The 14,850-nt window shown below is 41.6% G+C and overlaps 1 protein-coding gene across 5 annotated transcripts in view; it reads right to left on the reverse strand.

Annotated features, from left to right (window-relative positions):
* TACC3 (transforming acidic coiled-coil containing protein 3) overlaps positions 1 to 14,850 on the reverse strand; it is a 31,217-nt gene that overhangs the window by 15,479 nt on the left and 888 nt on the right. For 2 of the 5 annotated variants that reach the window (XM_048849117.2, XM_048849116.2), the window contains exons 1-4: positions 9,697 to 9,846; positions 6,123 to 6,285; positions 5,845 to 5,990; positions 1,027 to 2,094 (exon numbers count right to left, since the gene is read on the reverse strand). In XM_048849117.2, the coding sequence (XP_048705074.2) occupies positions 1,027 to 2,094; positions 5,845 to 5,990; positions 6,123 to 6,284 (1,376 nt within the window). In that variant the 5' untranslated portion in view covers position 6,285; positions 9,697 to 9,846. Of the gene's footprint in view, positions 1 to 1,026; positions 2,095 to 2,637; positions 3,036 to 3,105; positions 3,196 to 5,844; positions 5,991 to 6,122; positions 6,286 to 9,696; positions 9,847 to 14,850 lie in introns of those variants that run through there. The other 3 variants (XM_075128109.1, XM_048849120.2, XM_048849118.2) reach the window with 3 other exon arrangements.

A 14,850-nucleotide genomic window follows, 5' to 3' on the forward strand; every position in this document is an offset into this window, starting at 1 on the left:
TTTAAAGGAGTTTCTACTTCTGTGAAAACAGCTCTGTTGGAGTTAAACCCCAGAACTCATAGGGTTCCCACCCTCCCCTTAACAATGGTCTAATATCCGTAGTAACATTTTTATAGGCACTCCATAAAGCCTCACTGTAGCAGTCCAAAACTTTAGCTGATGGTAGTGTAAATTTAATATTTACCCTAAGTTTAACAGTAATAGGTGGCTCTGTATGCTTGACCAGGAGAGTGAACACGTATTACTCATTCTTATCAAATGAAATGAAATAGAGTCTATTCTGGATAAACAGCTAGTTGTTTCCAATATGTTCCATAGTAAAGTCGTTGGCATGTAGTGGTTAAAACTGGACTTCAAAACTCAACACCCTACACCCTAAAATTAACTAGGGAAAGAAAGCTCCAGTCCCTTGATATTACTACTTTTTCCTGCAGCTCCAGATTTTGTGAGAAGCATTTATATTACAGACCATGTTCACAACCAGAAAGCAGTGTGAACTCCCTACTATAGAATAATAGGATGAACAAGAGGGTCATTTCTTCCTTGCTAGCTCTTGTCCTGCACCCCAAGAACATTAGGGTTAGGTACCAGAGGTGAAGTGAGAATTGATTTTAGGCTAAGAGTGTAAAACAGAACAATTGTCCAGTTTGTTCCGCTCCCTGCTACTGAACCAGCCATTATCTGGTAGCTCTCCAAGCTTTAACATCTACAATGGAAGGAATGTGACAGATCAGTGAATGGGAATCAGGGTAGATATAATGTTTATTTTGAAGGAGGGGGCAGGGCAATGTTGAAGGGAGAGCAGGCACACAGATCTGATGCTCTTATCTTTTATTTTTTGAAGCAAGGACAGAGAGAAGTATTTTTAAAATTTGTTGACTGTCAACAGAAAAATTCTGTTCAGAGGCACCAGCACAGATTTCTCAGAACTGTACAGATTTCTGCACCCACAAATTTTTGGCATCATCTTGCCCTGAAAAAAAGTCTTTGAGGCAGTTCTACAAGTTCAATTAAAGATTTACTTACTGAGTTTCAGGCACTATTTCTTCAGCAGTCTCATCTGCAACAACAATTCTGTTAATCTGCTCTGGTGGAAGAGATTCCCTTTTTGGTAAGGTGTTATCCTGTTCCTCTTGCTGATTAGCTTTTTCGGTGTTGGGTTTAGGGCATTTGGGTGAGCTAGAAACTTTGGAACCTCCTCCAAATGGATTAAAGTTTGGATCATCAAATTTGTCCCAGTCAAAGTTATAAGATGCACTGGAAACAGGAATATCACTTTCTGTTTTACTCTTGCTTTTTGCCTCAGAGTTCTCCAATGTTTTCCCTAGAGCTATAGCGGTTTTCTTGGAAGGAGGCTTAATTCCAGGTCTTTTACCTAGTTTCCTTGGAGGTGGCCTTTTACTAGCTGTGTTATCAGTGAAGTCAAATTCTAGTTTCACAGATTCGGCTTTGGAGAAGCTAGCCTCTTCTTCAGGTTTTGACTCTTTTGTTGAAGTTCTTTCTGCTACTGGAGAATTCTGTAGCTTTGATTCCCTAGTTTCGAAAGGATGTGTTGTATCAGAGCTGTTAGGATCAAAGGTGTAGGACCCTTGTACAGGTGGTGGAGAATTCTGTGTTTGTGTTGATCCGTTGGAAGAATTGGTTTTGCTGACTTCACCAGAAGTGGGCTTTATATCCAGTTCAGTGTCATTAGGAATTGGTTTGGATTCATTACCAGACACCACGACATCCATGAAAACAGTCTCTTTTGTCACACCAATAAGAGTATCTGCATTTAGATTTGTACTCTCAGACACTGCAGCAGTAGGTGGGGAAGTAACAGGAAGGGACAGAGAATTTGTATCATTTTTCTCAGAAACCTTTTCAGGGTTGCTAGACAATATAGGAGACTTTTTTAGGCTCTCAGGAGAATTCTGCATCTGAGAGGAACTCTGGAATGGATTGATGTTGTTTAAGTTATCAAAATCAATGCTGTATGTACCACAGCTTTTCACTGGCATCTCATCATCTGGATAAGGAACAACACTGGCTTCCTCCTGCATTTGTGCATCTTCTCTAGTAATTTTAGTGTCAAATTCTGTTACATGTTGATTTCTGTTACACAAAAATAAAGTCAGTGTTAATTTATAATTAGCCATTTTAAGACACCATTTAAAAAAAACAGTTTTCAAACTCATATGCTGGAGTTTGCAAAGCTTTATGCTACACCAAAAGAGTTGGACATAAGAGGGCTGAGATCACCATAAAAGCAAGAGAATTTGTCTGCTTTCTAAAGAGCCTACAACCCTGGTATCTTACTGTTCAGGGATTAGAGAAAAGCCAACAAAACCTCTCCTAAAGAAGTCAGTTCTCCTCCACCACATTGTGCTCATATAGAAACACACTGCTGAGTCCCCTTCCTTTTCTCCTCAAGCCCACATAGGAATGCTTTACAAGGGAGGCTGAAATTCAGAGCATAACTCTCTGGATAGGCTGAATATGTACTGCAGTAGTAAAGAACCAGTAGTACTGAAAACCCCTACAGAACTTAGATTCAGATAATGGTACGGATTCCTGGACTACTGTAGATATTCACACAGAGTTTATAAGAATGGGAGTGACCATCAACATAATGTATGAAGTTATAACATGACTCACTTCTTCCATTCCATCCTTTGCTTTCTCTGGTCACTGCTGATTTTTTTTTTTTTTTGGCTGTCCGTGAACACTCCCTTCCCTCCCCCGCCATCTATGAAACATGTATGCCAGAATTGCATAGACTGCTCTGAATACAGAAGTTGAATGCTAAGACTTACTAAAAACAGAGAGGCAAGGAAGAACACAGGGGGTGGGGGGAGAAAGAAATGACTGACTGCTGTAAGTGAATAGATTATAGAAAGATTATGCATAATCACTACAGACACATTCTAATGTTATGTTCCCAAGTCACCCCTGAGCTCAAGTTTGCTTATTTGTAGCTCATGTACACATGATAGAGCATTAAGACATTACTTCCTGAAAAAGTATTTCCTCCCATTGTTTTGCCTCTTTTGCAAAAGAGTACAAAAAGTTATATGAATGCCACAAACACAAAAGCTATACAGCAAAACATAATTAAAAGCCAACCAGTTAAAGTTCCAGCATGACAAAGTTGGAAGCAAGAAAGGATACAGTTCACTACGATCTCCCCACCCTGTGAGTCTCTTCTCTGCAAGACTTGTTGTCTAAGTAATCAGACCCCTCCCATCCTCTTTCAGTACTTAACCAATAAGAGCCTGAGAACTATGCACCACAGTGCTGTTCTTTGAAAGTTTCCGTCTGCAGTACTTTCTTCCTCCTAGTCCTAAAATAAGTCCTCATACTCCTTACCACAACACAATACTAGACTGCAGCAACACAAGCGTTCTCATTGTAGCATGGAGAAAGGGAGAGGAGATATACAACAGCAGGGGAATGGACTAGATGACCTCCTGAGGTCCTTTCCAACTCTGATATTCTATTATTCTAACAAAAGCAGTAGCTCTTGAGATGCTGTTACTTGTGCCTGAATCATGACTGTACAACACCATCAATAAATGTTCCACTTTGCCATTGTAAAAGTCACTTAATCCCTACATGTCAGACCCTGACATTTAGAGACATAGGAGCAAGAAGTTTAGTTGACATATGAATTACAACTAAGAAATTAGTGACCATGCCTAAAGATCTAGAATCAAATACTGCTGTTCAGTTCAGAGAGGCTGCGTGGATTTGAGATCAGAATTTGACCACTAGTCAAAGATTACCCAGTTCTTTTTTAGCCAGCTTGAAGATAGTAATTTTCTGAAAAAAGAACAAAAAATGCCATACAAGTAGGGTTTATAAGCGATTAAACAAATTAATCACAATTAATCACGCGGTTAAACAATAGATTATTTAAATATTTTTGGATGTTTTCCACATTTTCAAAATATATTGATTTCAATTACAAAACACAGAACACAAAGTGTACTGTGCTCACTTTATATTATTTTTATTTCAAATATTTGCACTGTAAAAAAGAAACAGTATTTTTCAATTCACCTCAGACAAGTACTGTAGTACAATCTCTAACATGAAAGTTGAACTTACAAACGTAGAATTATATACAAAAAATAACTGCAAAAAATAAAACAAAGTCCACTCCATCCTACTTCAACCAATTGCTCACACAAAACAAGTTTGGTTACAATTTGCAGGAGATAATGCTGCCCGCTTCTTATTTACAATGTCACCTGTAAGTGAGAACAGGCATTCACATAGCACTGTTGTAGCCAGCATTGCAAGGTATTTACATGCCAGATATGCTAAACATTCATATGCCCCTTCATGCTCTGGGCACCATTCTGGCAGACATGCTTCAATGCTGATGATGCTTGTTAAAAAAATAACATATGCATTAAATTTGTGACTGAACATTCTGACATCTATTTCATGTTAGAGCAGTCTAAGATGATGACCCAGCATGTTCTTTGTTTTAAGAACACTTTCACTGCAGATTTAACAAAATGCAAAGAAGGTACTAATGTGAGATTTCTAAAGATAGCTACAGCACTCGACCCAAGGTTTTAAGAATCTGAAGTGCCTTCCAAAATCTGAGAGGGACAAGGTGTAGAGCATGCTTTCAGAAGTCTTAAAAGAGCAACACTCCGATGCAGAAACTACAGAACCTGAACCATCAAAAAAGAAAATCAACCTTCTGCTAGTGGCATCTGACCCAAATAATGAAAATGAACATGTGTTGGTTGGCACTGCTTTGGATTGTTATTGAGCAGAACCCATCATCATCATGGGCACATGTCCTCTGGAATCGTGGCTGAAGCACGAAGGGACATATGGATCTTTAGTGCATCTGGCACGTAAATATCTTGCAATGCTGGCTACAACAGTGCCATGTGAATACCTGTTCTTACTTTCAGGTGACACTGTAAACAAGAAGCGGGCAGCATTGCCTCCTGCACATGTAAACAAACTTGTTTGTCTGAGCGATTGGCTGAACAAGAAGTAGGACTAAGTGGATTTGTAGGCTCTGAAGTTTTACATTATTTTGTTTTCGAGTGCAGTTAAGTAACAAAAAAAATTCTACATTTGTAAGTTGCACTTTCACAATAAAGAGAAAGCACTAAAGTACTTGTATGAGGTGAATTGAAAAATACCATTTCTTTTGTTTCTCATTTTTACAGTGCAAATATTTGTAATATAAAGTGAGCACTGCACACTTTGTATTCTGTGTTGTAACTGCAATCAATATACTTGAAAATGTAGAAAAACATCAAAATATTTAATAAATTTCAACAGGTATTCTATTGTTTAACAATGTGATTAAAACTACAATTAATCACGATTAATTTTTTTGAGTTAATCGTGTGTGTTAACTGCAATTAAATCAACAGCCCTACTTATAAGTGAGTACCACTGAAAAAAATCTTAGTCATGTACATGTATTACAATGGTGTAGTCTAAGGGCTTGTCTTCCCAGCATTGTTTTATAGGTATAACTCAAGCATTGCCTCTAGTCAGACTCCTTTGACCAGTATCAGTGAAAGCATTGGGACTAGAACACGGGAATTACTATTGTAGTACTATTATAATTACTATCGTAGTAGTGCTTATTACTAGGGTATTTTTGCTCCAGCTATGTAGGCTCCCCTGTATCATTTTTAATTGCAGCACCAGATTGCTTTACTTGTACAATTTAGAACTTGCTGATAAGTATGAAAGTGTCAGAGTTGATTATGCAGACAAATTTCTAATGGGAGATAGTCGTCCTCAACATATATTGCATTCACAAACCAGTCACTCTTAATAGCCTTAATTATTTGCAAGAACACTAAGTGTATTACTCACGCAGCACTGCTGGATTCAGACAGATGAAGGTCTCCTAGAACTTCAGTACAATCGTCTAGTGTGAAAGTAGCATCAAGTTTGTTTTCCATACTAGGACTCAGGATTCTGTGAGTCTGAGGATCCCTCATAGGAGTTTGAAAAGTTACCTTTGAGGTGAAAAAAAAGTAGTTTCTGATTGAATATTTTTAAGCCCCCAACAATACATACATGATTTTTTCTCTTAAGAGCGAGGCCCTGAAAGCGTGAGAAGGAAGAGGCTAACATAAATGCAGACATACCTTCATAGCTTTTGCTACACTTTTTGGTGGCAGATTTTCTTTCTGTGATGGACGAAGGATAGAAGGTCTCCCTGTGGACTCTGGTGGCGGGAAAAGGAAGGAACAGCTTTCTGCTGTTAGATCATCACTGATGTTTTCGCCATTTAAAATCTGCAGACTCATTCTAGAAAATAAACACATTTACATGCCCACAACGTGAATGAGAGGGTGTTGTCAGAGAGCTGTGCTTTCAGATAATTGGCCTCTTAACAGTCAGCCTGGCATGCTAGTGAAGAAAGACTGTAACAGCCACAGAACTGAGTTTTACAACTATTCTAAATCCTTATGCAAGTTAACATACTACAATACATTGAAAAAGCAGATACATACAATATTACATCAGCAACTCTGCTTTTAAACACAACGTGGTCACAAGTTCTCTTCTCTTCCCTCCCCTCCCCCAAACCTGACAGGTATGTGCAGTCATGCAGTTGTCATGACATTCAAGCTATGCGTAGCCACAGTTTTTGCAGGGGAAACAGAATGCCTGCAAAATTCCTACATTTTATTTATAATGCATCATGATTAAGCTTCCAGAATCTCCTTATTTGAACAGAGTTTTTAATAGTTAATGTTCTGAAATGGTACAGAGGACATAAGCATAATATGCATTTCCTCCCACTTTCTCAGGATGTCAGTTATTCATCTCCCTCAAATATAAATTGTGACTCAACAGTTCAAGCAGACATAATAAGGCACATAGAACCATAGGGTCCTATTTACATAAATAATATATATAACATTTTAGCATGAGAACCAGAAGAGCTTTATAGGGAATATAATTTTTCCATGCAACGTTACTGTCAACATTAAAGGAGCTTATATACAGCTCATCAGACTTTGTAGGCTGATTTGTTTTACGAGTGATCTAGGGGAGCACAATTTATAGTATGCTTACTTTTCAGTGGGTTTTATATCAAGGACAAAAGATAGAGAAGTTTAGAGCACAGTGAAAGCAAGTATTCAAAAATTATTATAAAAATCCTAATGTTTTTAATGCTGGCACTGGACTCTAACTCTGGCGATTTCTGACAGACACTTTTCATTTGTCTGTCTTTTTGTAGGTATGATTGTGATAATAATTACAGATGCCTAGTATTACTCTTGAATGTTTAAGAGCTATCTATGAGGGTTTTTTAAAAATGGAAAGGTATGCAAGAAAGTTTAGCAGGATTTAAAGCATGTCTGGTATTTTTTTTAGTCCTCATCTTGTTCTAAAGGGACAGTGTCAACTGAAACTTTGCCCCCAAATTACAGCTCTGAGAATCTTCAAGGGAAGTTAACCTCACTGCTTTTTGTCCAAGCCAAAGGGGGGAGGGGGGGTTAACATGCACACAAACCTGTGAGCAGCAGTGAACTGAATTTTTAGAGCTGTAGTTGTAATATTCTAAGTAGTCAGTGAATAAAATAGGAAGTATAAGATAAGATTTAAGTTGACAGCATCCTTTTAATACCAGATCTCTTTACACAACAAGGACCATTCAGAGATTTCTTCACTTATTCAATGTAGCTGCCTTTGCTCATGCTGGAAAAGTTAATAAGACCACTAAAAAGACATATGATGTGCACAATAGGGATCCAACATCGAGTTAAAGATACTATACATGCACACACCACATATATCTAGATTTCCATACATTAGCAACCACTGCAACCATTTCTACGTTCTGAAACAAAGTCATTGTAAATACTTGATATCTGAAGTAGTGTTGCAGAGAATAGACTACTTTAATGTAAGATTTGGTTGAGAACACAAGTTAGTTTTCACAGCAATTAACTATAACTTGATCCATTTGCATAAATATTAGTATACCATGAGGTACAACCGCATAAGAATGGTCATGTGTAAATGTGATTGAGTTAGTATGTGAAAGCCATCACTGAGTTTTCCACCTGATAAATATATAAATCTCAACAATTTAACATTTAATTGCTTTAGGTTTTAGTGAAGGATATAATTAAGTGCATTGGTGCCAATCTGCAATTGCATATGCAGAACTGTCAATATCATTAGATAAAAAGGTCAACTCAGGTTTCTCTGTATGCCTCAGAATGCACAAAACCTGAAATTAGAAGATGCGCAGCTAAAAACTGTTTAGTAGTAGTTCATTTTGGCATATGTGTCAAACTTTAAGATCATGGCAACAGCGTACCTAAATACTCACACAGTTGTGCATACTTAAAGTTTGCATTGAATATTCAGCGTAGAGAGAAGAGACTAGTGTGGAGCATTATGAATAATGCCTTCAGTTCTTCAGCAGAACACAGGACATGAAGAACAGGTAGCTTCAGTGCTTTGCATGGCCAGTGTTCTATACTGGCATGTGCATGTTGTCTATGTTCAGTTCATAGAACTGTGGTTCTCAACCCATGGACCACTTGGGGCCCAATCAGCACACAGCTACAGCCCATACGACATCCTCGGGGCCATACACGTAATATATATTGTGTGGATGTGGTCCACATAACACATAGAGAGCTGGATATGCAGCCCACAATGATAAATAGGTTGAGAATCACGGTCATATTAACATGGATATTTAAAGATTCCTTGGGCACATGTGTAAAACATACCACATTTTTTAAAACCTACATTTTATTTTTTTGCAATACTGAGCTCTTAGATTTAGCACTCAGTAAGAGCCTAGTCATTGGGATGACCATAGCTATGCTAAAAAAAAAATACCAGCATTTAAGTTAGTAGCAAATGTAAATGAAAATCAATTTTTATTTACAACTAGAAGACATGATTGCCAGGCTGATTTTACTCAGACTTCCCAGCCACAAAAAGGCATCCTGTTTAGTAAGTTACAGCCCCACAGGCAAGTCTGCGAAAGTAATACATAACTCAAAGGAAAGGTCTGAGGGTGACACAGCCTCACAAGGAGCAGAGGAGATCCCGGTCATGCCACTGCCAAGTCAGCTGATGATTAAACCCCCTGCCCCTCCCCCCTGCCCCTGTCACGCATTTCAGGGGAACAAAAGAGGGCCTTTTTCTGGTGAATCACCAAGACATTCGGTTACCAGCAGAGCCAGGAATGGAGCAGCGGCTCCCACACCGGGCAGCCACAGACGTGGCCACTGAGCTGCAGCAATGGGGAAGGGAGAACAGCCTAGAGAGATTGCAGAGTAGCAGCCGTGTGAGTCTGTATTCGCAAAGAGAAAAGGAGGACTTGGGGCACCTCAGAGACTAACAAAGTTATTTGAGCATGAGCTTTCGAGAGCTGCAGCTCGCTTCATCGGCTTAGACTAGAGAGAGGGAGAAGAGGGAGCGACAGGAGATTGGGAGGCTTAGAGGCCGACAGACGAACGCCCCCCCCCCCCGCCGTATTGTCAGGACACCCTCACCGTCGCGTCAGTGCACGAGCCAAATCCACCCGGCCCAGGGAGTCCCATTAGTCCCCCCCCCCCGGCCCCGCACCACACCCCAGACTCCCTCAGCGGGGAACCCACAAACCCCTCCCCTCCCCGACACCTCAGCGCCCCCCACACCACCCCGCCAGCTTCCCCGCAGCTGGGGCGGGGGGGCTGCTACCTGCCGGCGAGTTCCAGGCCTGAGGCCCTGCCTGTGCGCTCGGCTGCCCAGGTGTCTCCCCTCTTCGCCCCGCAGCCGCTCTCCCCGTCACCGGCAAGCAACCAACCGAGCCCACTCGCCGCAGCCGCGGCCCCCGCCTCAGGATTTCAAATGTCAACGTTAGCTCGACTCTGCCAATGACAGGCCAGGAGCCAATCAAGTCAGAGGTGACCTCGGTATGAACAGACCAATCAGAGAGGGGGCTGGAGGAGGGGCACCCAGCCAATAAAAGCTCCCCAGAACTAAGCGATGGTGCCTGCGGCATGCTGGGAAATGTAGTTTTCCAGGGATGAGGGTGGAACACGAGAACCTTTTCATCTCGCTCCCGCTGGCTAAGCGCCAAATTCTCCCCACTGGCTTCAGGGGCTCAGAATCAGGGGCTGATGTTTGTGAGCTCAGGAAAGCTAATGAGACCTAAATATATTCTGCTTCAAATAAATGTTTCCTACAAGAAACATGCTGTATATTTACTAATAAAGAGCATAGGTCACTGAAACAGCCCCACAACTGTCTGTATTACAAACAAAATTTAACCTGGGCAAATAATTACTTTAATCCTACCCAAATATTATTTAAAAATCTTACTGCAATATAAATACTGCAATTATCTATTTCAAGTCCCAATGCTGCAAGGATTCTTATGCTCACATGGGCACAAATGCCATAATAAGTTGTAGGTGGATCACTGCACCTGCATCAACCTCAGGTCAGGATTCAGTCCCTGGACATGCACAGGACTTTGTGTGAGCAAGGGGTCTGCACAAGTGGGTCCCTTTTGCAGGATAAGGACCTCTGGTATTTATAAAACACCAAGCCAATGCTACAAAAATCTTATTTATTTCTGAAAAATGTAAATGTTAACAACAATGACATAAAACATTGCTCTGGAAATAACTGAATAACATACTTTTGAAATGACTAACATAAGGCCCAATCCTGCAATTCTTACTCACATGAATCTCACAGTCAACCTGTGACCCTCAATGCCATAGGATGTTGTGAAAGCCAAAAGTAAGTGGGTTCAAAAAAGCATTAGATAAATTCATGGAGCATAGGTCCATCAATGGCAATTAGCCAAGATGGTCAGGGAGGCAACCCCATGCTCCGGGTATCCCTAAAGCACCAACTGCGAGAAGATGGGACTGGACTCAAAACTGCCCTGTTCTGTTCATTCCCTCTGAAGCATCTGGTGCTGGCCACTGTCAGAAGAAAGGATCCTGGGCTAGATGGACCATTGGTCTGACCCAATAGGACTGTTCTTATGAATAACCCTTACTTGTGTGAATAATCTGGACATGCAAGCTATCACTTTAAGAGTGTGTGTGGAGGGAGGAAGTTCCAGGTCCACTTGCAGGCTAGGTACCTTAGTCATCTGGGATGGGGAGCAGTACCATAGTCAGTCTGAAAAGAACAAGGGGAAGGTGAGTTGTGCCTCTCTGTCTTAGGGAACAGCTTTGTCTCTCTTTTGTTCTTGTGTGTTATCATTCTGAATTCTAAAAAATAAAGTAGTGTTAAGTTGCAACCTTCTAGCAAGGTAACTTTACTTGTTTATCTAACTTCTCTGTGTTTATGCCATAAACCACTTTGCACAGGGGGAAATTTTACAAAAATTAAGCCTAGTGATTACAAGTCCACATAAGGATATGGGATGAAATTACAAGGCAAGGCTCTGAATTTGAAGCCTCAACTGGATTTTTATATGGTGTATTGGTGGAAGCTATGAAAACACCTAGACCTCAATTCTGGAATGAGCTCTTCACAGGTGGACTTCTGCACTTGATGAAGCACCATTGACCTCAGACAGGCATAAGAGTCCGCTCATGCAGAATTCAGTGCAGGATCAAGTCTCTATTTAACAGTCAGAAGTGAAGAGGCCTATAGAAGGCTGAGCTCCACACCTGCGGCTCTGTTCTGTAAAGAGAAAGGGAGGACTTGTGGCACCACAGAGACTAACAAATTTATTTGAGCATGAGCTTTCGTGAGTTACAGCTCACTTCATCGGATGCATTCAGTGGAAAATACAGTGGGGAGATTTATATACACAGAGAACATGAAACAATGGGTGTTACCAAACACTGTAACGAGGGTGATCAGGTAAGATGAGCTATTACCAGCAGGAGAGTGGGGGGAGGAGGGGGCGCGGGGGGGGGGGAGAACCTTTTGTAGTGATAATCAAGGTAGGCCATTTCCAGCAGTTGACAAGAACGTCTGAGGAAGTGGCAGGGAATAAACATGGGGAAATAGTTTTACTTTGTGTAATGACCAATCCACTCCCAGTTTTTATTCAAGCCAAAGTTAATTGTATCCAGTTTGCAAATTAATTCCATTTGTTGAAGAATTGCCACTTTTAGGTCTGTAATCGAGTGACCAAAGAGATTGAAGTGTTCTCCGACTGGTTTTTGAATGTTATAATTCTTGACGTCTGATTTGTGTCCATTTATTCTTTTATGTAGAGACTGTCCAGTTTGACCAATGTACATGGCAGAGGGGCATTGCTGGCACATGATGCCATATATCACATTGGTAGATGTGCAGGTGAACGAGCCTCTGATAGTGTGGCTGATGTGATTAGGCCCTATGATGGTGACCCCTGAATAGATATGTGGACACAGTTGGCAACGGGCTTTGTTGCAAGGATAGGTTCCTGGGTTAGTGTTTTTGTTGTGTGGTGTGTGCTTGCTGGTGAGTACTGCTTCAGGTTGGGGGGCTGTCTGTAAGCAAGGACTGGCCTGTTTCCCAAGATCTGTGAGAGTGATGGGTCATCCTTCAGGATAGGTTGTAGATCCTTGATGATGCGTTGGAGAGGTTTTAGTTGGGGGCTGAAGGTGATGGCTAGTGGCGTTCTGTTATTTTCTTTGTTGCGCCTGTCCTGTAGTAGGTGACTTCTGGGTACTCTTCTGGATCTGTCAATCTGTTTCTTCACTTCAGCAGGTGGGTACTGTAGTTGTAAGAACGCTTGACAGAGATCTTGTAGGTGTTTGTCTCTGTCTGAGGGGTTGGAGCAAATGCGGTTGTATCGTAGAGCTTGGCTGTAGACAACTGATCGTGTGGTGTAGTCTGGATGAAAGCTGGAGGCATGTAGGTAGGCATAGTGGTCAGTAGGTTTCCGGTATAGGGTGGTGTTTATGTGACCATCGTTTATTAGCACTGTAGTGTCCAGGAAGTGGATTTCTTGTGTGGACTGGTCCAGGCTGAGGTTGATGGTGGGATGGAAATTGTTGAAATCATGGTGGAATTCCTCAAGGGCTTCTTTTCCATGGGTCCAGATGATGAAGATGTCATCAATGTAGCGCAAGTAGAGTAGGGACATTAGGGGACGAGAGCTGAGGAAGCATTGTTCTAAGTCAACCATAAAAATGTTGGCATACTGTGGTGCCATGTGGGTACCCATGGCAGTGCCGCTGATTTGAAGGTATATATTGTCCCCAAACGTGAAATAGTTATGGGTGAGGACAAAGTTACAAAGTTCAGCCACCAGGTTTGTCGTGACATTATCAGTGATAATGTTCCTGATGGCTTGTAGTCCATCTTTGTGTGGAATGTTGGTGTAGAGGGCTTCTACATCGATAGTGGCTAGGATGGTGTTTTCAGGAAGATCACCGATGGATTGTAGTTTCCTCAGGAAGTCAGTGGTGTCTCGAAGATAGCTGGGAAGTCAGTGGTGTCTCGAAGATAGCTGGGATTGCTGGTAGCGTAGGGCCTGAGGAGGGAGTCTACATAGCCAGACAATCCTGCTGTCAGGGTAGCAATTCCTGAGATGATGGGGCGTCCAGGATTTCCAGGTTTATGGATCTTGGGTGGCAGATAGAATACCCCTGGTCAGAGTTCCAGGGGTGTGTCTGTGCGGATTTGTTCTTGTGCTTTTTCAGGGAGTTTCTTGAGCAAATGCTGAAGTTTCTTTTGGTAACCCTCAGTGGGATCAGAGGGTAATGGCTTGTAGAAAGTGGTGTTGGAGAGCTGCCTAGCAGCCTCTTGTTCATATTCCGACCTATTCATGATGACGATAGCTCCTCCTTTGTCAGCGTTTTTTATTAGGATATCAGAGTTGTTTCTGAGGCTGTGGATGGCATTGTGTTCTGCACAGCTGAGGTTATGGGGCAAGTGATGCTGCTTTTTCACAGTTTCAGCATGACTGAGGCTTGAATAAAGACTGGGAGTGGATGGGTCGTTACACAAAGAAAAACTATTTCCCCATGTTTATTCCCTGCCCTCCCCCTGCCCCGCCGTTCCTCAGACTTCTTGTCAACTGCTGGAAACGGCCCACCTTGATTATCACTACAAAAGGCTCTCCCTCTCCCCCCCCCCCCCCCACCGCTCTCCGGCTGGTAATAGCTCATCTTACCTGATCACTCTTGTTACAGTGTGTATGGTAACACCCATTGTTTCATGTTCTCTGTGTAAATAAATCTCCCCACTGTATTTTCCACTAAATGCATCCGATGAAGTGAGCTGTAGCTCACGAAAGCTTATGCTCAAATAAATTTGTTAGTCTCTAAGGTGCCACAAGTCCTCCTTTTCTTTTTGCGGATACAGAGTAACACGTCTGCTACTCTGAACACTGTTCTGTAAAGGTTTTAGAGTGGTAGCTGTGTTAGTCTGTATCAGCAAAAACAACAAGAAGTCTTTGTGGCACCTTAGAGACTAACAAATTTATTTGAGCATAAGCCGGGAGGGCAGACTGGAATCCACCCAACAGCCCCAAGAATGGGAGAACCAAAGAACAAGATAACATCTGGCAGCACAGAGCCGTCAGGATTGTGACATCTGCTGATTGATTCAGCAACAGCATGATGAAGCAATTCCCATAGACTGGTATAGGAAGAAATTCCTACAAAAATGGACTCTAGAAAGTGAGAACTTTGGGGTCTGATTCTGCAAACCAACTTCCAGGAGCATCAGATGAACATCTGACAAGGCCCTGCTCCCTCCTCCTGTCCAGGCCACCTGGCCAGTGGCTTGGCATGAGCAACTCTAAGGCTGGTAACTAGGATAACAACCTTGCAGAACCTGTGAGAGTGTGTATGAATGAATGTGTGACTAAATATGAGATTGAATGGAATGTTGTTATAGCTATAACTAACTGCTGACTATGATTCTTTCTGTATTCACAATAAA

The sequence above is a fragment of the Caretta caretta genome, chromosome 4 (assembly GCF_965140235.1).
Source record: "Caretta caretta isolate rCarCar2 chromosome 4, rCarCar1.hap1, whole genome shotgun sequence".
Classification (NCBI taxonomy): Eukaryota; Metazoa; Chordata; order Testudines; family Cheloniidae; genus Caretta; species Caretta caretta.